The sequence below is a fragment of the Chrysochloris asiatica genome, unplaced genomic scaffold (assembly GCF_000296735.1).
Source record: "Chrysochloris asiatica unplaced genomic scaffold, ChrAsi1.0 scaffold00277, whole genome shotgun sequence".
Taxonomy (NCBI): domain Eukaryota; kingdom Metazoa; phylum Chordata; class Mammalia; order Afrosoricida; family Chrysochloridae; genus Chrysochloris; species Chrysochloris asiatica.
This window is the reverse complement of record NW_006408795.1, coordinates 1,416,401-1,439,762: the sequence shown is the minus strand read 5'-3', so window position 1 is coordinate 1,439,762 and position 23,362 is coordinate 1,416,401. Positions and strand designations below refer to the sequence as shown.

Genomic DNA, 23,362 nt, shown 5'->3' with positions numbered 1-23,362 from the left:
TAGCGACCCTGTACAGGGTTTCCGAGGGTGTAAATCTTTACGGGAGTAGAAAGCCTCATCTTTCTCCCGCGGAGCAGCTGGTAGTTTCGAACCGCTTACCTTAAGGTTCGCAGCCCAAGTCGTAACCACTACGCTACCAGAGCTCCTTTGAAATAAGTTTAGCCATAATATAATTCTCTTTAGATTTGATGGCAGGACTTTGTGTTAGGTACTTTACCATGTTTTCAGGAGAAGACCAGTCTCTGGAAAAGGACATCATGTTTTGTAAAGCAATGAGTCAGTGAAAAAAAAAAAAAAAGAGGAAGACCCCAACAGGATGGTTTGATACAGTAGTTTCAACAGTGCACTCAGACACAACAGTTGTAAGTAGAATGCCAGATTTGGCAGTGTTTCATTTCTCTTCTACAAAGGGTTAGTGTGAGTCAGAGCTGACTCAAAGGCACCCAACACCACCAACTTCCCTAATAAACTCACAGTTCTGAGTCTGAGTCTGATCTGTGAGTTCTGTGTGGCATTGCAATGAACTATAGAACCAAGAAGAGAAGTAGGGAATGCGGTGTGAGGTGTCAGAATGAGTAAAAAGTTGTTGGGGTAGAGGCCAGTCTGCCTTCTGGGAACCTTCCTTAGGCTGCTAATTTCAATTGTGCTTCCCCAGATGAAGTTAGAGGTCAGGGACCACCCCAGGCCATTGTTTCACACATCAGCATTGTTAATTTTTAAAGTCTTCCAGGTTTTTAGGGAGATGCTTTTTGTTTTTAGAAGAAAACAAATATTTTTACTTGAAAATATTCCAGTAATAGCTTGTTACTGGGGGGATTTAAAAATGTTTTCTACATCCTGTATTGGGATCAAATAATTATATTAGAAGAGTAACCAATCTTTGCCCATGGCATTGAAAACATTGGATACCTGCATTTTCACACACCTACACAAAGAAACAGGAATTAGATATGTAGTGGTACAAAAGGTTACATGTTTTGCTGTAAACTGTAACCTCTATGTAAACCACATAGAGGCTCCTACTTCCCAAAATTCAGCTATTGAAAAACCACATGGAGCATGGTTCTGTTCTAAAACACATGGTGTTATCATGAGTAAGGGGAGTTGACGTAGTTCTGTGGGCTCACACACAGTAGGGTGTAAACTGAATTAACTATGCTTATATCTAGGATCCTCACTGAAAAAACAAATTTTTTTTTTGTATATTCATATCCCTTAGTGGACCTGAATCCTGCATTTGAGGAAGAGTGGAGGCTTTTCTGGTTTGCTTTTATTTTTCAGTAAAGTGAACACTGAGATGATAGAAGAAGAAGGAGATTGGAATTGCTGTGTTCATTTGTGCCCAAGTCCTGACATGGGCATGTGCTTTCTTTTCTTTTGCTCAGATACTTAGACATTGAATCGATAGATCCACTTGTTTTATTTTTGTCTTTTTCTTGTAGAGGTGTTGTAGTTTCCTATATATTTTAGAAATGAGTCCCTTGTCTGATGTGTTCATTTGTTTAATTTTTTTAAGCAACTGCATCTGCTCCTGCTTTAAGGAGCCCTGGTGGCACTTTGAGTAAGGCATTGGGATGCTAACTGCAAAGTCAGCAGTTCATACCCAATCCTAATGGAGAAGGCTTTGAGGTTTTCTGCTCCCCTGAAGATATACAGGGTTGCTATGATTTAGAATCAACTTGATGGCAACTAAAAACTGCTAATGAAGCAAAAGCCAGATCTGATCAAGCCCAAACTATTTCAGAGGAAGTGTACTGTGTGGTCATGAAGACCCCTTCTGACTTTACTCAGGAGGTCACTGTGCCCTTTAGGAAACAGTTGGTTTTTTCCTCCAACGTGCTAACATTTTCAATACTCATTCTTTTTTGACTGTAAAACACAAACCAGCCACTGATTTTAAGGGTTTCTATTTTAACATTTTAATCAACGTCATCTGTTGAGTCGTAGAATTGTGGGGCAAAGCAAGTGCTGCCTACAAAGTCTTAGAATTTAGTCCCTGCACTATAATTGAATAACAGCTCTGAACCTGAACTCAGCTGTACCTAGTATCTAAATGGCAGTGTATGCGGTATGTATTTTGAAGATTATTTTAAAGAGAATTGAATTTCCTTGAATTAATGTCTTCATAATTTATTCAACCAAAGGGGTCAAATGAGATTATTTCCAGTATGTCTCTAGCTCTAAAATTCTGACTCCAGAATACATGTTTAGGTAATTGGGTCTTTATGTGAGCAGCTAGGAGACAAAAGGAAAGTTCATTGTCTTGGGCAGCATGGTTACCAAAACGGAAGGATTTCTTCTTAGCTGAGCCGACTCTAACAGCATTTTCAGATACACACAGGCCGTTTGTCAAAACCCAGACTTCATCTGTGTACGATTTTGAAGACATCTTGGTTGTTGCTTCATCAACTGAAATGTATCTGAATGCTCTTAGGAATGTTAATTTTACATAGATTCTGGTGGATCAGCAAAATGCAATTTTGTCTTTTTTTTATATCTCTAGATCGAAAAGTATTTTGCCTACATGCCTCTCAAGTTCAGAGGCAGACCATAGTTTCTGTTCATGATTTACCTGGAAAGCCTTTTTCAAATCAATTGGATGGAAGATACATCCTCTGTGTTTGGGATATTTGGCAACCTTCAAGTCCACAGAAGATTTTGATATGCGAATCAAAGGTATAATTCAGGAGGAGAATCACACATTTAATGGAAAGAAGACACAATGGGACACAGTGTCAGGGGTGTACTGACCATTGTACAGAGTAGAAAGGAAGAAAAGGAATAGGCACAGATGAAGACAGAGACTTAGAGAGGGCTACAAAACATAGGTAGTGTTTTTAATATACAGTCATAATTAATGCTGCATTTGTGACAAGAAACACATGGATATATTTCTTTTGTCTCTAGAAATTACTAGTTCAAAAAGATCCTCTTAGATTAATTTATCTAGTGCCTGATTGAGGAAACTGATTATCCTAGAACAACCTCTTAGATCAATTTAGAATTGGTTAATGGATTTTGTTTGTTTTTGTTATGTGCCGTTCTGAGGCTGTAAATCTGTACGAAAGCTGACAGACTCACCTCTCTCCCACAAAGTGGCTGGCAGGCTTGAACCACTGACCTTGTGGTTAGCAGTCCAGTACTTATCCTACAGTACCACCAACTCTGGTGGCACAGTGGTTAAGTGCTAATCACAGGTAGGTGGTTCGAATCCACCAGCAGTCCTGGGAGAACGATGTGATAGTCTGCTTCTGTAAAGATTGACAGCCTTGGAAGGCCAATGGGACAGTTGTATTCTGTGCTGTAGAGTCACTAGCAGTGATGTGGTTGGTTTTAAATCTCTTTGAGAGCAGATCATCAGGTCCTTCTCCTGCAGAGCTTCTGGGTGAGTTTGAACTATCAAACTCTCGGTTAGCAGCTGAGGGCTTACCCATTGCACCACCAGGACGTTTTTTTTTTTTTTTTCTGACTACAAATGCAAAATGAAAAGGGATCAAACATGAGGCAACTTTAAAAAGTTTGTGGAAGAATTCCATTGACTTTCAGTCTCATTTTTCCATGAACTCTTTGAAGCCCCCTGGTACCAAATTCAGTGAACTCAACTTCTATGAACATAGTTCTAATAATTTTTAGTTATCAGAATCCTTTGTTTGTGTGTGTGTTTAGGTCACATGTTGCTGCTTTAGCCCTTTCAAAGCATTTTTGCTGTTTGCTGGAACAGTGCATGGCTCTGTGGTTGTGTGGGATTTAAGAGAAGACTCTAGAATCCATCATTATGTGAAGCTGAATGATGATTTTTGGACATTCAGGACATCAACTTTTTCTACCGGTTAGTGCTATCTTCTGATGATATGATTTTATGTCTTCTGGAAGAGCCATGGCAGATTTTAGAATGTTTTATATTTATTTTGCATTTATTAAGTTAGATTCTGTCATTGAATGGAGATCTAACCTATGTCTAGTTCCAAAAGAGTCACTTGTAAATGAAACAAAACAGAAATCCATCAAATAACACTTACCCAGTGACAAAAATGATTTAAATTTTCTTTCTTTTATATGTATGGACTCCTTCAAAACTTCACTGAGATAAGTCTTCTTTCTAAAACGTTTTATTGTGTTTTGGTTGAAAGTTGACAGAGCTATTTGGTTTTCCATTCAACAGTCCAGACACATTTTGATTGCAGTCTCCACAGTGTAATAACAACACTCTTCCCACTACCTCCTTGTGTTTCCAGTTCTATTCATCCGTCTTTCCTGTTCTTCCTGTCTTCTGAGTGTTATCCTTGGATAAATGCAGCCCTTCGGATTTCATATGGTTGATTATTCTAAGAAACATGTACCTCCCTGGTGTTATTGTTGACCTTATAGGCTGCTCTATCATTTGGCTGGAAGTTGAACCATGGTGGGGTGAGTTCAGTTCCAAGCCTGGAAGGATACTAAGGGCCACCAACCCTGTTCTTTTTTATGGTTTTGAGTTTTGTTCCACTTCTATACAGGACGTCCTATTGTGATCCCTTTAAGAATAGTCAGTTGTGGTAGCTGGGCACCATCTAGTTCTGTTGTCCATTTCCTAGAAGCTGGCATTCTCTTCGTCCATTAGTCCTTTGGAATCAGTGTTTCTGTTCATTTTAAATTTTCATTACTCTTATTTGCTCTGCCAGGGAGAGTCCAATAGTTACATTTAGATGGCTGCTCACAGGTTTTTAAAACCCTAGTTGCTGCTCACCAAAGTAGGATGTAGAACATTGTCTTTGTGGACTATGTTATACCATAGTCTCCTGAGACCCAGTGACTCATTCTCTCAAAGTTTTTGGTTATGGCTAAGGAATTTTCATAACTTTGCCCCCTGTATGCATTACTGTATTTATGATTTATTTGTTGCTGTTATGTGCTGTTGAGTTGGTTCTGACTCATAGCGATCTTGTATAGTGTTTTCGAGGAGCGTTGAGGGGTTAAACCTTGCTGTTAGCAATCCAGTGCTTACATGTATAATCCAATATATTTACTACATAAATAGAATTATCTTCTGTCATACCTATATCTGTTTTGGGGCATAGTGCCATTTGCCTTCCACCTTTGTTCAAGTGTCCAGGTATTCACGCAGCGATCATCACTGTGACTGTTGTTGCAGGATTGGCTATGCAGTAGTGCTTATTTGCCTTTGTTGTCTTTAACTCTCGTGCTTCTCTCAGTGTCTTCCTTTGCCATCATTATTTTGTGTTAACCTCCTCCTTGAATATTGCCTTTCCCTACACCCAACTTAATACATGTCTACTCTGGTAGCGTAATGGTTACGAATCGGGCTGCGAACCTTAAGGCCAGCAGTTCGAAACTACCAGCTGTTCCGCGGGAGAAAGATGAGGCGGTCTGCTCCCGTAAAGATTTACAGCCTTGGAAACCCTGTACAGGGTCGCTATGGGTTGGAAATGACTCGACGGCACTTAACAACAACAACAACCCTTTATTTCGAAGGCACTTAACAACAACAACAACAACAACCCTTTATTTATCCTTTTATGATTCACTGATTTCACTCCACATCATGTCCTCTAGATTCATCCATGTTTATTTGATGTTTCACAGATTTATCATAATTCTGCGATTTTCATAGCATTCTATTTTATGTATGGACCATAGTTTGTTTCTCCATTGACAGGCACTTAGTTTGTTTCCATCTTTTTGCTGTTGAAAATAGTGCTTTGATGAATACAGGTGTGCATGGATCTTTTTGTATCACAGTTCTTGTTTCTCTAGGATTTTGTATATGTAGTAGTGGATTGCTGAATCTTATGGTATCTGTATTTTCAGTTTTTCTAATAAGTGCTATGTCATTTTCCACAGTGCTTGCACCATTTTACAGTCCCACTAACAGTGTCTTCAGGTTCCAATCTCTCGAGACCCTTGCCAGCAGTTGTTGTTTTATGCTTTTTTAAAAAAAGCTCACTGTTAATGCTAGATGATATCTCATTGATTGTTTTGATTTGCGTTTCTGTAATGGTGGATATTTGTGAGCATTTCTTCATGTGCTCGTTGACCTTGTTGATCTTCTTTGGTGAAGTGTCTACTCACGTCCTCTGCCCATTTTTGTAAGTGGATTGTTTCTTTGCTGTGGAGTATTCTGTAAATTTTAAACATTAGTCCCTTCTCTGATGATATGTCATTGCCAAAATTTCCCCCCAGTTTATAGGTTCTCTTTTTACACTTTTGGCGAAGTCTTTTCATGCACATAAATATTTAATATTTAGGAAAGCCAGTCTTCAAGTCTGTCTTCTGCTGTTTGTGTGTTTTTAGATATGTTTGTTAGTGTATTTATGCCATATGTTAGGGCCCTAAGTTTGCCCCAGTTATTTTTTGATGACCTTTATAGTTTGAACTTTTACATTTAGGTCTTTGATCCATCTTGAGTTAGTTTTTGTATATGATGAGAGATAGGGATCCTGTTCATTTTTCTGCAAATGAATATCCAGTTTTGCCAGCACCATTTGTTAAAATTCTCCTGTTCACTAGGAGAATGTTTTCAGTCTCTTGCTATTCAAATTATTGTTGGCCATTTTGTGTACATGCCCTTAATTATGTCCAGGAATTTCCCATCTATTCCTCTTTCCAAGCTTTTTTTTTAACAAGAAAGGGTGCTTGATTTTGTCAAATGCCTTTTTTTTTGCGTCAATCATATGGTTCTTTTGTTTTATTTATGCAATGGATTACGTTGATTTTGTCATGCTGAACCATATTTGTATACCTGGTATGAATCTCACTTGATACTATTTTTTTTGTTTTGTTTTGTTATGCTGTTGTATTCTACTAAATTGCATCTACATTCATAAGGGTTATTTGTCTCTCTATATTAATTTTAGTGATGTCTTAGCTTTTTTTTTGTTTTGGTGTCAGGGTTGTACTCACTTTATAGAACAAGTTCAAGAGTATTTTATTGTTTTCTATGTTCTGGAGAATTTTGAGGCATGGCTATTAGCTCTTCTCTAAATGCTTGGTAAAATTCAGCAGCGAAGCTGTCTGGGCCAGGATTCTGTTTTTGTTGTTGGGGATTGGTTGATGACCTTTTCATTATCTTCTTTTGTGATGGGTCAGTACAGATTTTCTGTCTGAGATTGTGTTAGTTTGGGTTGTTGTTGTTGTTAAGTGCTGTGGAGTCGGTTCCAACCCATAGCAACCCTGTACAGGGTTTCTGAGGCTGTAAATCTTTATGGGAGCAGAAAGCCTCATCTTTCTCCCATGGTCCGGCTGGTAGTTTGGAACTGCTGACCTTAAGGGTCGTAGACAGATTTGCAAGCACTACGCTAACAGAGCTCCTTTGTCATTTTGTTTATTTCTTCTAGGTTTCCAAATTTGCTTTGAGTACAGTTCTTCATAGTAATCTGCTATACTTTTTATTTCAATTGGCTTTGTTGTGCTTCATTTTGTAATCTATATCATCTTCTCTTCCTTTGTTAAAAATGGCCAGTGGTTTGACCGTTGTGTTAATTCTTTCTAAGAACCAACTTCTAGTCTTGTTGGACTATTATTTTTCTGTGTATTTCTGCTCTAATCTTTATTCTTTTGGTGACTGTAGGCGGGTTTTGTTTGTTTGTTTCAAATTGCTGTTCTTTTCCTAATTGTTGGAGACATTGGCTTAAGGTATAGATTTTGGTCCTTCTTTCTCATATGCTCTTTTATTGCTATAGATTGCTTTCTGAGCATTGCTTATGCCGTGTCCCAAAGGTTTTGGTATATTGTGCTTTCATTCCCATTTGATACAGGGAATTTTGAATTTTAATTTCTTCTTCATTCTATTACCCAATAGTTTTTAAACTGGGTGTTATCCGTTTCCAAGTGTTTAATTTTTGTCCTTGATATTCCTTGATAATTTTTGTTTGTTGATTTCTAATTTCTAATTGTGATCTAAGACTAGGCTTTGTAGTATTTCAGTGGTTTTTAATTTATTGAGGCTAACTTTGTGACCTAACATATGGTCTAATCTGGAGAATGTCCCATGTACGCTGGAATACAATGCATACTGTACTGTAGTTGGGTGGACAGTTCTGCATATACCTATGAAGTCTAGTTAGTTTAGTTTTTCTATGTCTTTGTTGAGTTTCTTTCTAATTCTGTCCTTCATTGAGAGAGTCAAATTAAAAAAATCGTAGGATAAAACACTGGACTGCAAGGTCATTTTGAACCACAAGGTTGGCAGTTCAAATCCATCAGTTACTCATTGGAAACCCTACATAGGGTTGCTATGAGTTGGACTAGCTCAACGGCATTTAATAACTACCTATAACAAGTGTGATTGTGAAGTTGTGTATTTCTCTTTTCAATTCTGTTAAATTTTGATTTATGTATTTTGAGGCTCTTTCATTGGGTGTGTAGATACATAGTATGGTTATATCCTTCTGTTCAATTCCCTTTAATCATTATATGATGTCCTTCAATGTCTCTTTTGCTCATTCTTTCCTAATCTGAGACCATAGCTAAAGTGTACCTTTTCTTTCTAGTCTTTGATTCTATTTATATCCTTATACTCTATAATGTTGTTGTTGTTGTTGTTAAGTGCTGTTGAGTTGATTCCAACCCGTAGCGACCCTGTATAGGATTTCCAAGGAGCAGCTGGTGAGCTTGTAGTTAGCAGTCTGGTGCTCCTATATTAGAGTCCTGTTATAGATTATAGGATAAGCATCAGACTGCTAACTACAAGGGTGGTGGTTGAAACCCACCAGTCACTCCTTGGAAACCCTATACAGGGTTGCTATGAGTCAATACCAACTCGATGGGACTTGACAGCAACAACAATTCTATAATATGTGACCATTTTAGCTTTCAAAAAACAGTCACACCTCAGCACATCTTCCCCCTCAGTTATAATTCCCTAAAACTGCCAGTTCAGAATCCGTTGATTTTTCCAGTCTCTTTCCTGCAGCTGGTAAGTGATCTACCAAGTTGAGACCTGTGTTCAGTAGGCTTTCACTGGGAGATGGATTTTTCTTTCTGAGGGTATTTTGGTCTGAGTTTAAATCTTAGCTGTATTCTCTTTAAATATTAGCTCTATTCTCTTCTTTTTCATACCCTGTTCTTACTGTAGACTTGAAGTGATAGCGGAAGATTTGTTGGAAGTTGATGTCTGGTTTTCTTTTTACAGGCATTTTGAGGTTTGTGGTTTTCTGTGTTTCCTGCTGATGCTGAAGGTGATGGTCACATCCCATTTATCTGTGTTCTATATTGGTCGTGTGGTTTTAGGGGAGGTTGTGTGGGAAGATATGGACCCAGGGGACTGTTGTTCTCCTTCAGACCCAGAAAAACCTTTGCATTTGCCCATTTATACACTCAATTTCATTTTTATGACTTATTATTTGTGGGGCACTGTTGTTTTTAAATATAGATGGTATCCTTACATCTGTAAATCACCGAAGTCCTCTTCAAGCGATAGAACCTGTCTCAACATCTATCTACAGAAAACAGAACTTTGTACTTTCACCTTTTTCTTCTCAGGAAGGTACGCAGATACTTCACAATTTTCAAAAATTCTTAAATCCATAATTATTAAATATGGTTTCTTATGTATAAAATATTTCTTTCTAATTTTTTTTCCTGTTTTCATTAGAATCATCAGGTTTGTCATTCCACATTGCTTCCTTGGATGAAAGTGGAGTCCTTAATGTATGGGTAAGTAAAGATGTGATTCAATTTGTAGATGGAAGGTGGAACATTGAATTGAATACATGGTCTCTTTTGATCAGTTAACTTTTCTGTAATCTAAGTCAGAGATAATTGCCCGAATTGGAGGGAGAGGGATGGAAGAGGAAAAGAATAGGACAATGATACATTTAACTAAAATATGAAAATCAAGAATAAAGACTGAATTTACTAGTTTGTGTGTGGAGAGAGTGGATTCAAAATTTTACACATGTTGGATTTGGGGAATATAATGAAAATTTTAACACAATGTTAGGGCTACAGAATAATGTTAGGTAGAATCATCATAGATAATAGAAACTGACTATTGATGAAGTCATTGGGTGAAGAGACTGTAAAAAGAAATCAAGAGATTGGCATTAATAGCATTTAAAATGTTATTTCTAAAGTTAATGTTCAGTTTCTTTTTTCTGAAGCAATTTTATTTTTAGAACTAAATACTAGCCAAGATAGTACACTATCTTAATTAGATCTGTGCTTTGCTTAGATTGTTTCATAATTATAAAGTGTATTAATATGCATCATCAATATCCTGTTTTTAGGTGGTTGTTGAATTACCAAAAGTGGACATGGCAGGTTCAGTGAGTGACCTAGGTAACTATTAAATTAAAAAGTTAAGTTTGGTTGATGTTTTCTAAAATGAATAGAGGTGAAAGACAATAATAATTGCTTTGGAAATATTTAAATTGTTGTTGTTGTTGTTAAATGCCGTTGCCTGGATTCCGACCCATAGCAATCCTGTATAGGGTTTCCAAGGAAGCATCTGGTGACCTTGAACCACCGACCTTGCAGTTCAAACGACTTTGCAGTCTGACGCAGTAGTCCACAGCACCACACCAGGACTCCATATTTAAACATTTGAATTAGCTAGTTGAAACATGAGCTTTAAAGTTGTTTGTTATATAACCTCAACTATTGAAGAGGCATCTCAGTTAGTAGAATGATCAAGTTATATTCTAATAAACAGGTTGTGTTCATTGAGTCAGGTTTACACATTCTGTATGTCATTCTGTTCTATTAAATTATCAGTTAATGAAATTTGTAATTCCCGTGCCTTTTTCAATATACAAACGTAAGCTAAACTTTATTGCTGCAGAATCATAGACACCTTTTTACAAAATTTATGTCATCGCTCATTCCTCATTCATCTCTGTACTCAGCTGAGTTCAATCATTCATTTTAGTGGTCACACAGAACTCAGACACCACACTCACAGTTATGGGGTTTATTAGGAAAGTTAACAGGTTACAGTTCAAGGTCAGAAATGTTCAGGGCACAATTCTTCCAGTCAGGAGAGCCTCTCCTCAGCTGTATTCAAAGGCAGACCTCTTTCTCTGCCTAGGCACTGTTACAAAGCTATTTTAGGGCTTCTGATGAGTGCCCGCAGGACACATCACTCCACCATAACCCTAAGCCTTAGCCTGAAGGCACAGCTCCCCTACTGTGCAAGCAAGCCTCCTGCCCAAAGTCACTCACTGTGCTTACTCTGGGGGCTGGGATGCGCACAGCTCTGACTTGTGCTCCGGCTGTTGCTGCTCCTCTGCCACTCCTGCAGTGCCACAGCTTTCTGTCCTTGGGTGAGGAGGTTCCGTGCACATGGATCCACTCTTGATCCTTCTTCTTTGATGTTAGTGAGATCCCTTTTCTACTTCTGAGATGGCTCATTTTATACCCAACAGGATGGCAAGATTGACCACTCACAGACAGTCACTCCAAGTTGAATCAGATAATCCAGTTGCATCTTTCCTCACCTCTTCTTACCCAAACCAATCAGGAAAAGGTCCATTGGTAGGAGTTTACAAAGATTATTACTAGAAGAGACATCAAATAACTTACAACTCTGCACCTATATTTAAAATATCAAAATGTGAAGGTATTGTTTCTCAGCATATGCTCCATCTATGTCTGTACATTTCTTTTTTTTTAATTTAAACTTCTTAATGTGATTTGAAAGATCCCTGGTAGGGAAGCGGTTGCAAGGCCAGCAACTGAATCGACCAGCCAATCTCCAAGAGGAAGATGCAGCTTTCTGCTCCCCAAAAGATTTATAGCCTCAGAAGCCCTATAGAGGGTCGCTATGAGTCAGAAAAGACTCGATGGCACACAGCCACCACCACCATTGTGATTTCAGTGAAGGTTTATAGAGTACATTGGTTTTCCATTCAACAATTCATACACGTTTTGTTTCGTGACATTGATTCTAGTACTCACAATGTGACAGCTCTGTTTTCACTTCTTTACTGTGTTTACCATTTTCTTTTGTCCTTCTTTCCAATCTATTTCTAAACTTTGAGGCTTAACCCAGGGCAGATGCTGCCCTTTGGATATCATAATGTTGATTGCTCTAAGGAGTTACTTTACCCTATGATGTTGTTGTTGTTACGTGCCTTTAAGTCACTTCCTGTATAGGGTTTCTGAGTAGCAGCTAGTGAATTTGAACCGTTGACCTTGTAGAAGATGGAGGAAATATACAGTCACTGTACCATAAAGAATTGATTGATGTTCAGTCATTTCAAGTAGTGCCATGTGATCAAGAATGGATGGTATTGAAGAAAGAAGTCCAAGCACTCCGGAAGGCATTGGAGAAAGACAAGTCTCCAGGAATTGATAGAATACAAACTGACACAGCACTGGGGCTGCTCACTAATCTGTGTCAAGAAGTATGCAAGACAGCTTAGTTACTTGATCAGTTGGTTGGAAGAGACCCAAGATTAAATATTAATATCACATCCAAGTAATATTTTGCTGGAGATAAGTGAAAAACCATTGCAACAGTACGTCAGCAGGGAGCTGCCAGAAATTCAAGCTGGATTCAGAAAATGATGTGTAACAAAGGTTATCATTGCTGACATTAGATGAATCTTGGCCGAAAGCAGAGACTATCAGAAAGATGCTTACTTGTTTGTGCTTTGTTGACTGTTGTTGTTGTTGTTATGTGCCGTGGAGTCGGAACCGACTCATAGCGACCCTGTACAGGGTTTCCGAGGGTGTAAATCTTTACGGGAGTAGAAAGCCTCATCTTTCTCCCGCGGAGCAGCTGGTAGTTTCGAACTGCTGACCTTGCGGTTCACAGCCCGAGTCGTAACCACTACGCTACCAGAGCTCCTTGCTTTGTTGACTAGGCAAAGGCATTCAAATGTGTAGATATAACAAACTATGGATAACATTGTGAAGAATGGGTATCCCAGACTACTTAATTGTGCTCTTGAGGAACCTCTGCCTAGACCAAGAACATAACATAGCAAGGAGATACAGAATAGTTTAAAATCAAGAAAGGTATGCATCAGGGTTGAATCCTTTCCCTATACTTATTCAATCTGTATATTGAGCAAATAATCCCGAAAATTGCATGCAGAAGAATGTGGCAGCAGGATTGGAGAGAGTTTTATACAGATGATGCAACCTCACTTGCTGAAAGCGAAGAGGACCTGAAATACTTAACTGATGAAGATCAGAAATCACAGCCTTAAGTATGCTTTGCACCTTAGTGTAAAGAAAACAGAAATCCTCACACGTTGGCCAATAATAACATCATGATAAACAGAGAAAAGATTGAAGTTGTCAAAGACTTAATTTTGCTTGAATCCACAATCAATGCTCATGGAAGCAACAGTCAAGAAATAATAAAAGGACATATTACATTAGGCAGATCTGCTGAACAAGACCTCTTTAAAGTGTTACAGAGCGACGATGTAAAATTTGAGGACTAAGGTGTTTCTGAAACAAGCCATGCTATGTTCAGTCACCTCATATGCATGTGAAAGCTGGACAATGAATAAGGAGGACTGCAGAAGTATCAATGTATTCGAATTACGGTATTGAAGAAGAAAGATGAAAGTACCATAGACTTCCAGAAGAACAAACACATTTTTCTAGGAAGAAATGTAGCCAGAATGTTCCTTAGAAGCGAGGATGGCAAAACCTCATCTCTCATACTTTGGATATATTATCATGCTTGGAAAAGTGGAGGGTCTGCAAGAGAGCAGAAGACCCCAACAGGGTGGACTGACACAGTGTCAGCAATAATAGACTCAAGCGTTAACCGCCATTGTGAGGATGGCACGGGACAGGACAGTGGTTCATTCTGTTGTACATGAGTTGGCACTGACTCTATGGCATCTAAGAACATCATCAACAACATGTTGTTTTTGTTGTTTAGTGCCGTCGAGTCAGTTCCAACTCATGGTGACTCTGTATAGGGCTTCAAGGAGTGGCTAGTGAACTTGAACCGCCGACCTTGCAGTTCAGATTGACCTTGCAATCCAGTGCCTTAATCCTCAGCACCACGCCAGGACTCCAGCAATATCTGCCTGGCTATCGTGAGATAGAAAATGTGGTTGAGAGCTTTTTGTTTGAAATGGTGGTGAGCCAGCAAACATCAGTGGGTATTCTGCAGCAAAGCCAAATGAATGCATTCCTAAGTGTGCTTTTGACATTGCGGGAGGGAAAGCCTGAAATGTTTCTGATTAACTAAAGAGCATAGATGGACACTTGCAAAGTATTTGCTGTTGTAAATTTAAGGTGTGTTAATTATTGTTTTATTTGAACAAATCTAAAAATATAAAAAGGTTCCTGGATTTTGCTTCTACTAATGTTTTTTCTCATAAGACTCTGAACTGAAAATCCTTAATTCTTATCCTGAATCCATTTACATGAACCTCACCCAAGCAATTGGAGTCCTGGTGTGGCACTGTGGGTGAATGTGCAAGGTCACTGGCTCAAGCTCACCAGTTGCTCCTCGTAAACCCTATACAGGGTCTCTATGGGTTGGATCCATCTCAATGGCACTTAACAACAACAACTGTTTTGTTGGTTTACATTACAGTGCCATTTTCTGAAACAGGAAATTTCCTAAAGCAATGCAAGATGATTCCAGGCAACTGTAATTAGATATTGATTTAAGAATTTTATTTGGACGTGCCTTTATTTTCGGTTTATCTATTTTTAGGTTTACTACCTGGAGGGAGGATAAAATTAGTACATAGCTCTGTGATACAGTTGAATAACAGGTAAGACTATATTTTGAATATGCTAAAGCAATTTCCTTGATCTTACAAAACTCAGTTTCTCACAAGAGGAAGATCACATTAGGTAATTGTACATACAATAAATACATTAGCAGTTTTGGGGAGTGAACATAGCTGTTTTTCATATTGTAATTTTTGCTATTTGATTAGTTTATTATTGTTGTTGTTATGTGCCCTGGAGTTGGTTCTGACTCATAGCGACCCTACAGAGGGTTTCCGAGGCTGTAAATCTTTACGGGAGCAGACCGCCTCATCTTTCTCCCGCGGAACCGCTGGTAGTTTCAAACTGCTGACCTTGTGGCTCACAGCCTGATTCATAACCACGCTGTAGTTTATTATTGAGTCAGTATAGTACATGAAACATTCAAGTGTAAAGCCAACATTATTTTGTTCTTTAATAATTTCTATATTTTAAATGGATTGTTGTTGTTAAGTGCTGTTGAGTCAATTCTGACTCATGTTGTTGTTATGTGCCGTGGAGTCGGTTCCGACTCATAGTGACCCTGTAACAGGGTTTCCAAGGCTGTAAATATTTACGGGAGCAGAAAGCCTCATCTATCTCCCATGGAACAGCTGGTAGTTTCGAACTGCTGTCCCTCAGGTTCACAGCCCGATTTGTAACCACTACGCTACCAGAGCTCCTTCAGTTCTGACTCATAGGGACCCAGTATAGGGTTGCTGAGAAGCAGCTGGTAGGTTTCAACCATCAACATTGTAATTAGCAGTCCATGCTTATCCTATAACACCACACCAGAACTCCTATAAGTTGATACTGTTTACTTATTTTTTATGCATTTTTAATATAGTATGGAAGCTAAAATTGCATCATTTTCAGGAACCAGAAGCATTAACATGGTAATTAATTAATTTTGATGTCTGCTTTTAGTCATGTAATTTAATGACAAAAATCTTAATACATGTATTACTCTCATTTATGATATTGATATATTACTTGTTAATTTATTGCCTAAAGATCTTGCTTGTTATCATTTACTACTGTGTATGGTTAACTATCAACATGTAAATTGTGTATGAAAAACTGGTTTTAACCTGACTTCTCATCATCACGCAGGACATCGGTGGGTTGTAGATAATGAATTAGATATACTCAGAAATTTAAAATAAACTTCTATTGGTTTAAATAGAATTACGACAGTGAATCAGTTATGTTTGTTGAAAATCATCCAGTGTATGATGGAGTCAAATGGATTTTCTTGATGAGTCATAGTCTGACTTCCTGATTCCATTTCGTCATTGGATGTCTTTCAGACTAGTTTTTTTTTTGTTGTTGTTTTAATCTCCTTCATGGCCATTTTACACTAGTTTTTTTAAGCTATGATTTTTTTCCCCCCTGTACTTTATTGTACAGTACTTTTTAAAACTTTTTATTGTAGTTTGGGTGAAAGTTTACAGAGCAAATTTGTTTTCCATTCAACAACTTACACACATTTTGTTTGGTGACATTGGTTGTGGTCCCTTCAATGTGACCACACTCTTCTCCCTTCCTCCTGTATTTCCCATTTCCATTCATCCTTCTTTTCTGTCCCTTCTTGCCTTTTCAACTTTGCCTCTGGGCAAATGCTGCCCTTTTGATCTCGAATGCTTGATTGTTCTAAGGAGTTTGTGCTTCCTGGTGTGTTCTTGTTCACCATGTAAATCTGTCTAATGCTTGGCTGAAAGTTGATCCGAGGAGGTGAGTTCTGTTCCAGTCTTGAAGAGTGCTGAGTGTTAGTCTCGGACATTCCACCAGTCTCTATCTGACTGGTGAGCCTGGTCACTAGTTTTGTTTGTTTGTTTTGAGTTTTGTCTGACATTTTGTCCCATTCTATCCAGGATTTTTTATTGTAGTCTCTTTCAGAGTGGTCGGTAAAGGTAGCTGGACACTCGACTTCTGTTCTCAGGGTTGTAGAGGTCTGCATGGCCCATTTGTATTTTGTGTTAATTGTTCCCATATGTCTTCGATGTTGTTCAGTCTTCCGTGTTGTGGACAGAGAGAGATCAGTAATTGTGCCTTAGACTTTATAGTCCACTCCCTATAGGAGAGTAGTGTATCTGCAATCCGTTCCCCAACCCCATTCAAAAATGAAGTCCTGGCAGTGTATTCCCTAGATCTGTGCATAATACATGTTCACAGGTCATTTATTCAACAAATGTATTGATTCTGTGCCAGCTTTGAGCTCCGAATAATGTCTCTTCCCTCAAGGAACTCCTATGAGGAGGCAGAACTATAAAACATGATGATTGTCGTAGGTAGGGTTCCAGAATTTCAAACAAAGAAATCTGAAATGGAATTGAGTGTGCAGGATGTTTTTTTAGGAGTTCTCTTGGTATCTGCGTCTGTGAAAATGTGGAAGGAAGCAGAATTGTGCAGAAAGAGGAGCTCAACAGTAACCTCTGATGTCCAGTGAATTCTGGGCTAGTGGCCAGGCCTTTACTCTCTCTCTCTCTCTTTGACCAGTCATTGAATGTTGCCTCCCTCTGCAGAGGTATTACATTGGGTAAAATAGCTCTCCACAGCTGAAGTAAAGGCTGACAACTGAAGGTACTCTTAGCCTTCCTGGATCTCAGAAAACAAGTATTTCACTGAAGTACGGGAATCTGGGTGTTGCATGTCTATGTCTGCTACAATTACAGTGTTGCCATATTTTACTGATTCAGAGCTGTGAGAGAGGTATTACTTGTTGTGGTGATGTGCCGTGAAGTTGGTTCCAACTCATAACAACCCTGTACAGGGTTTCCGAGGCTGTAAATCTTTATGGGAACAAAAAGTCTCATCTTTCTCCTGCGGAACAGCTGGTAATTTTGAACTGCTGACTGTGACATTAGCAGCCCGATTTGTAACCACTATGCTATCAGAGTAGGGCTCAAAGGAGGGCACAGGTTGGGACAGGGGCCGTGAAGTGAAACGGTGGCTTATTAGAGAGTGAAACCTAAGTTGAGTCTTTGAAAGACATGAGTTAGACCAAGGAGAATGTTCTAGTCAGAGGGAACAGTATATATGAAGGCCTGTAGGTCTGCAAGGAACTCTGGTAGCTTAGTGGTTACATGTTGGGCTTCTAATCTCATGGCCTATGGTTTGAAATGACCAGCGGTTCCCTGGGTGAAAGATGAGGCTTTCTGCTCCCATAAAGATTTATTCAGGGTCACTATGAGTCAGAACTGACTCCACGGCACATAAAAAACAACCAAATTGTGTCTGTGACAATGGGCTCAAAGGTAACAGTGATTATGAGATAGCACAGGGCGAGCAATGTTTCTTCTGTGATACGTAGGGTTGTTATGAATCGAATCACCTCATGGGCACCTAACTACAACAGTATGTCTGAAGGAACCCTTGTGGTGCAGTGGTTAAGCGTTGGATTGCTAACCAAAAGCTTGGCAGTTGGAACCCACCAGCCGTTCCACAGGAAAAAGATGAAGCTGTCAGCTTCTGTATAGACTTACTCATTGAAAACCTTATGAAGCAGTTCTATTCTGTCCTATAGGGTTTCTATGAGTCAGAATTGATGCAACAGCAGTGGGCTAGTATGTATGAAAGGTCTCTGGGGGTACAAACAGTGAAACACTCAGTTGTTAGCCAGAAGGTTGGAGGTTCAAGTCCACCCACTGGTGCTTCGAAAGAAACCAGGAGCTGGTTTTCACTCAATGGCAACTGACTTCAGTATATATGAGAATGCATGATGCATTAAGGAAATGGCCAGTAAGTTTGATGTCAAGAGAGATGCGGAATGAGTCAGAGAGCAGACCCTGAAGAGTCTTGTTTGCTGTGCTACCTTGAGTTTCAGTGTTATCTTGAAGATGATGTTGTTGTTAGGTGCCAACAAGCGACCCTATGCACAACAGAACGAAACACTGCCCGATCCTGGGCCAACCTCACAATTGTTCCCGCCCTTGAGCCCATTGGTGCTGCCACTTTGCCAATCCATTTCGCTGGGGGTCTTCCTCTTTAGATGATAGAGAGCCATTAAAAGCTTTTAAGCCAAGAAATGACATACTTTAAACATGATTTAGAAGGATCAAATTGGCAACAATGTGTGTACAGAACAGAGGAAAGGAAATTTGAGTTCGGGTGACCAGATAGGAGGCTATTGTAGTAATCTGTATGAAAAGTGAGAGTCTAAACTAAGGCAGTCAGAGTGGGCATGGAGAGGCGTGTGCCGTGAAGGGTTACAGCTGAAATAGCTTGGTGACTGACTAATTGTAGGAGTGATTGAGAGGAGCTGTCTCATTTGCTCACTGAGTACCAGTGACATACAAAGTTGTATAAGAGGAAAACAGGTTTGTTGAAGGAGTTCTGGGTTGTGTCGGATATGGTTCAATTTAGGATGGGTTGAACTTGAGGTTTTCATGGAGATGTCCGGGAGTCAGTTGGCTCCATAGAAGGGTTTTAACTGAAGGCACAGATTTTGGAGGGTTTTAACTGAAGGCACAGATTTTGACAGTGTCAAGAGGTATGGTCCTCACCCTCTAGTGATGCCACTGGTGTATTAGACATCTAATGATATGCATGTTGTTGTTGTTATTAAGTACTGTGGAGTCGGTTTTGACTCATAGCGACTCTATACAGGGTTTCCAAGGCTGTAAATCTTTACAGGAGCAGAAAGCCTCATCTTTCTCCCACGAAACGGCTGATAGTTTCGAACTGCCGATCTTGAGGTTAGCAGTCCGATTTGTAACCACTACGCTACCAGAGCACCTTAATAATATGCATACTAATTGCTAAATAATTGTCCAGTATTGCCATTAAAGGAGCTACGGTAGCGTAGTGGTTACGAATCGGGCTGCTATCCTCAGAGTCAGCAGTCTGAAACTCCACAGGAGAAACATGAGGTGTTCTGCTCCCGTAAAGATTTATAGCCTCGGAAACCCTGTACAGGGTCTCTATGAGTTGGAACCGACTCCAAGGCACATAACAACAACAATTGCCATTAACCTTAAAGTCTCAGAACAATCCATCTGCTCATGTTCGCGTTTCTTTTCAGTCTTTCCCATAAAGATCATGCATTTTGGGGGACAGCACAAACACTGAATGTGAAGTTTCTGCCTTCAGATCCTAATCATTTTATTGTTGGCACAGACCTGGTGAGTAATATTTTAAGTTTCATTCTGGACCTCATTATTGTTTCATAGAGTTGGCTGACCTATAGCTTCATTGAAGATTAACTGAGTCTTTGATTTCCTTATATATAGTTTAAATTGTTTCAAGAATGTAGCTTTATTCAGTCTTATAGTCACCGTTGGTCTTCTTCTTCTTAGGGTCTTATAAGTCACGGAGCAAGACAAGATCTGAGAGTGTCTCCTAAATTGTTCAAACCCCAACAACATGGTGTAAGACCAGTAAAAGTTAATGTGATTGATTTTTCACCGTTTGGAGAACCGATATTCTTGGTAAGAAAGTAAATGATATTTGCTTAGTTGGACAGTGCATAACACTTGCAGTAGATCACTATCTACTGAACTAAATGCTGATCACACATTAGACCACAAATTGATAATTAATTAGACTTCAGTGGTCTAAAATGTAGAAACATGAAATTAATAACAAAATATTTTTAAAATCACCTAAAACGTAACTAGATAGAAGTTTTCACTCTCTCAAGTAGGACTTTGTATAATTGTAAACTATTTAGAAATTAAAATAAGATGAAAACAACCACAGTAAAAAGAAACCAAACCTCATAGTGATGCTATAGAATAGAGCTGCTATACAGGGTTTCCAAAGCTGTGAATCTTTACCGAAACAGACAGCCTCATCCTGAGGAAAGAGTCAAACAACCCATCTTTTGACTAGCAGCCCAGCACTTAATCCACTGCACCAGCAGGGTTCCCAATAGAGGAATAAACCCTCCCACCCACCCCCACCCCCACACAAAAACACCCCACTACCGTAGAGTCAGCTCTGACTCATAGCGACACTATTGAGGGTTTCTGAGACTGGAAAGCCTTATGGGAGCAGACAGCGTCATCGTCTTCTAGTATAGCAGCTCATGGGTGTGAACCACCAGTCCTGCAGCCTAATGCCTAAGATATTACAACTTGTGATATAGCAAAACTCAGTGAAGAAGTATGTTTTTTATTAGTATTATCTTCTCTGTAGAGAAAGACTGTGGGGCCTGTCAGGACCTCCCGGCTCCTCACTGAGGTGGAGCAGAGATGTTTCAGGGAACATCATCTTCATGGGTGTGTCTTCCTTGCTATCTTCTACTTCACTCTAAATCAGTTGTCATGTTTTCTCAGCCTATGGACTTTCTTTTTTTTCTTAAATGTTTTATTGTGAATTATGTGATAGTTTACATGGGAGAACATTAGTTTTACGTTCATTCTATCATATATCGTCTCATTGCCATGGTTACAATCCCCTCCATGCATCATCAACCAACCAAAGGGTATACCCTGCAATCTTTCCCCCGTGCTCCCCAGGTCTTCAGCACACAGTCGCTCTCCCTCTCTGCATCTAAAGTCTCCAGCTGCTTCATCGCTCCACATCATCATCTCTACCTCCATTTCAGGTATCACTGCTTCTCTGGGTAGGGTCCCGCTCTCTGCTCTTCTCCTTTGATGGTCCTAGGGACCTCCGCTCCTAGACTGAAAAGTTAATCACTCCCCTCCTTGCTATAAAATGTCTACCTTTACATTTCTGACCCTCACAATCAGTCCTGATAACAATTATTCACTATTGTATCACAAGAGACCTGTCTGCATTTCATTGCATCAGCCCCGCCTAGTCAGACTGAATACTACTCACTGGAGATTCTATCTTCCTCCAGGCCCTCTGGATCTAGGTTCCCTCTTGAAAGCTTGTAAGCCAGTCACTTCTTGCCTTTGTAGCCCCCCACCCCCCATTTTGGGTAGCCAATGTCTAAGTTGCCCATCCCTGTCTACTCTGTGTGTGGAGGGGGTGGGAATGATTCTTGCTGTAAGAACTTGTTCCCTCTTTTGAGCTACTGCTTCCATAGGTGTAGGTCAAGTTCATCAAATTGTATGAGAATACTTTTTTTTTTTTCCCCCTCTTCTTTTTACTTCTGGTTGAGCTCTGATCATCTAGTCACTGAAGCCAGGATAAGTGGGTATTATCTGCAAGTGTGGGTGTTCTTATGCATATGCCCTCTCTTCTTATCAGCTGGATGCTTCACTCTCCACTCTAGTCCTCTGTGGCTATGTCACTGACTCTGGGCCCAAGAGTCCCCAGGTCTTAACACACTGCTGGCCAACCAGGTCGTCACCCGGGTTCACAGAAGTCTATTGAACGTTGTAGGGCTTAGCTCACCACTTCAATGCTGTTTTTCCCTCACTTCCCCTTTTCGGTGTCAAGCGTGGTCACCAATCACAGCGTGTATTCCCATTGAATCTTAGTCTTGGAAGGGGGTTTGCACTGAGGGGACCTGACCACTTGCCTTGAAGTCAGCCTATGGATTTTTAAAGCAGGAAGCTTCTCATATAAAGACACACTGGTTTGTGATATCAAGAAAGAATCACGATTCAGAAGCTCAAGTGTACCGTCTGTAGAGACACCTAGTGGGGGACTAGGGGTTGTCAGAGGACCTTTCTTTAAAAAGGAGCCCTGGTAGTGCAGCGGGATAAGCTTTGCGCTGGGTGAAAATCGTTCACTAAGCCATCCCTCCCAGGGCACTCTACTCACACAGAACGCAGGCATCATACAGTTATGGGGTTTATTAGGGAAGTTGGCAGGTTACAGTGCAGGATCAGAAATGCTCAGGACACATGTCTTCGGTCAGGACATCCTCTTCTTGGCCGTGCCCCCATGTAGGTCTCTCTCTTTCCAGCCCTCGGCTCTTAGCCTGGCCCTGCTTAGGCAGTGTTACAGAGTTCTCTTAGGAATACTGATAAATGTCCAAAGGATATTCCACTCCTTTATAATCCTCAGCCCAAAGGCACTCAGCTCTAGATCCCTGTGCCAGCAAACCTAACTCCCCAATTAAGTGCTTGGAGGCATCCCACTCTGAAGAGCAAGCCTCCTGCACAAAGGCTCTCAGCTTCCTTTGCTCCAAGTGGCTCTTGGTTCTGCTGCTCTTCCTCCACTCCTTCTCCAGTGTCACAGCTTCTGTGACTGGGTCTCAGAGGTTCAATGCAAAGGCATCTCAGGGTTCAAATGATGTTCTCCACAGCTGGCCCTTCTTGATGATAATGAGATCCTCCCTGTGCTAACGAGATGGCTCATTTTACACCCATGTTACAGTTCCAAGTTTTCACAATCCCAATTACCTCTGTTAATGACCATTCTTAACTGAATCCTATTCTATCAGCATCTTCTCCCACCTTCTCTTACCCAAAACCCATCGGGGGAAAAAAAGCGCTATTTGTTGGGAGTTACAAGGATTATGAGTAGGAGAGCCACCTGGAATAATTCACAACGCTGCAGGCTGCTAGCTGGAAGGTTGGTGGTTCGAACCCAACAGGTGCTCCATGGGAGTGATGAGACTGTCTGCTCCTGAAACTATTTACAGTCTTGTAAACCTTTGGGGATAGTTCTACTCTGCCCTATAGGATTGTTATGAGCCCAAATAGACTGGGTGGCAGTGGGTTGGTTTCTTAAAAGACTTATAAAGTCCTTGGGGGGCATCCTAGAAGAAATGTTCATAGATCAGTTGGTTGTGAGAGAAGGGAGAAGGCAAAATATTTTAAAATGTTAC

At 40.0% G+C, this 23,362-nt stretch overlaps 1 protein-coding gene across 1 annotated transcript in view; it reads left to right on the top strand.

The window, feature by feature from the left end:
* Positions 1–23,362, top strand: part of WDR60 (WD repeat domain 60) — a 120,270-nt gene that overhangs the window by 85,151 nt on the left and 11,757 nt on the right. Inside the window, 8 exon segments of the mRNA XM_006874433.1 lie at positions 2,504–2,676; positions 3,667–3,829; positions 9,371–9,484; positions 9,593–9,654; positions 10,227–10,278; positions 14,633–14,693; positions 19,694–19,793; positions 19,968–20,099. Coding sequence (XP_006874495.1) covers positions 2,504–2,676; positions 3,667–3,829; positions 9,371–9,484; positions 9,593–9,654; positions 10,227–10,278; positions 14,633–14,693; positions 19,694–19,793; positions 19,968–20,099 — 857 coding nt within the window.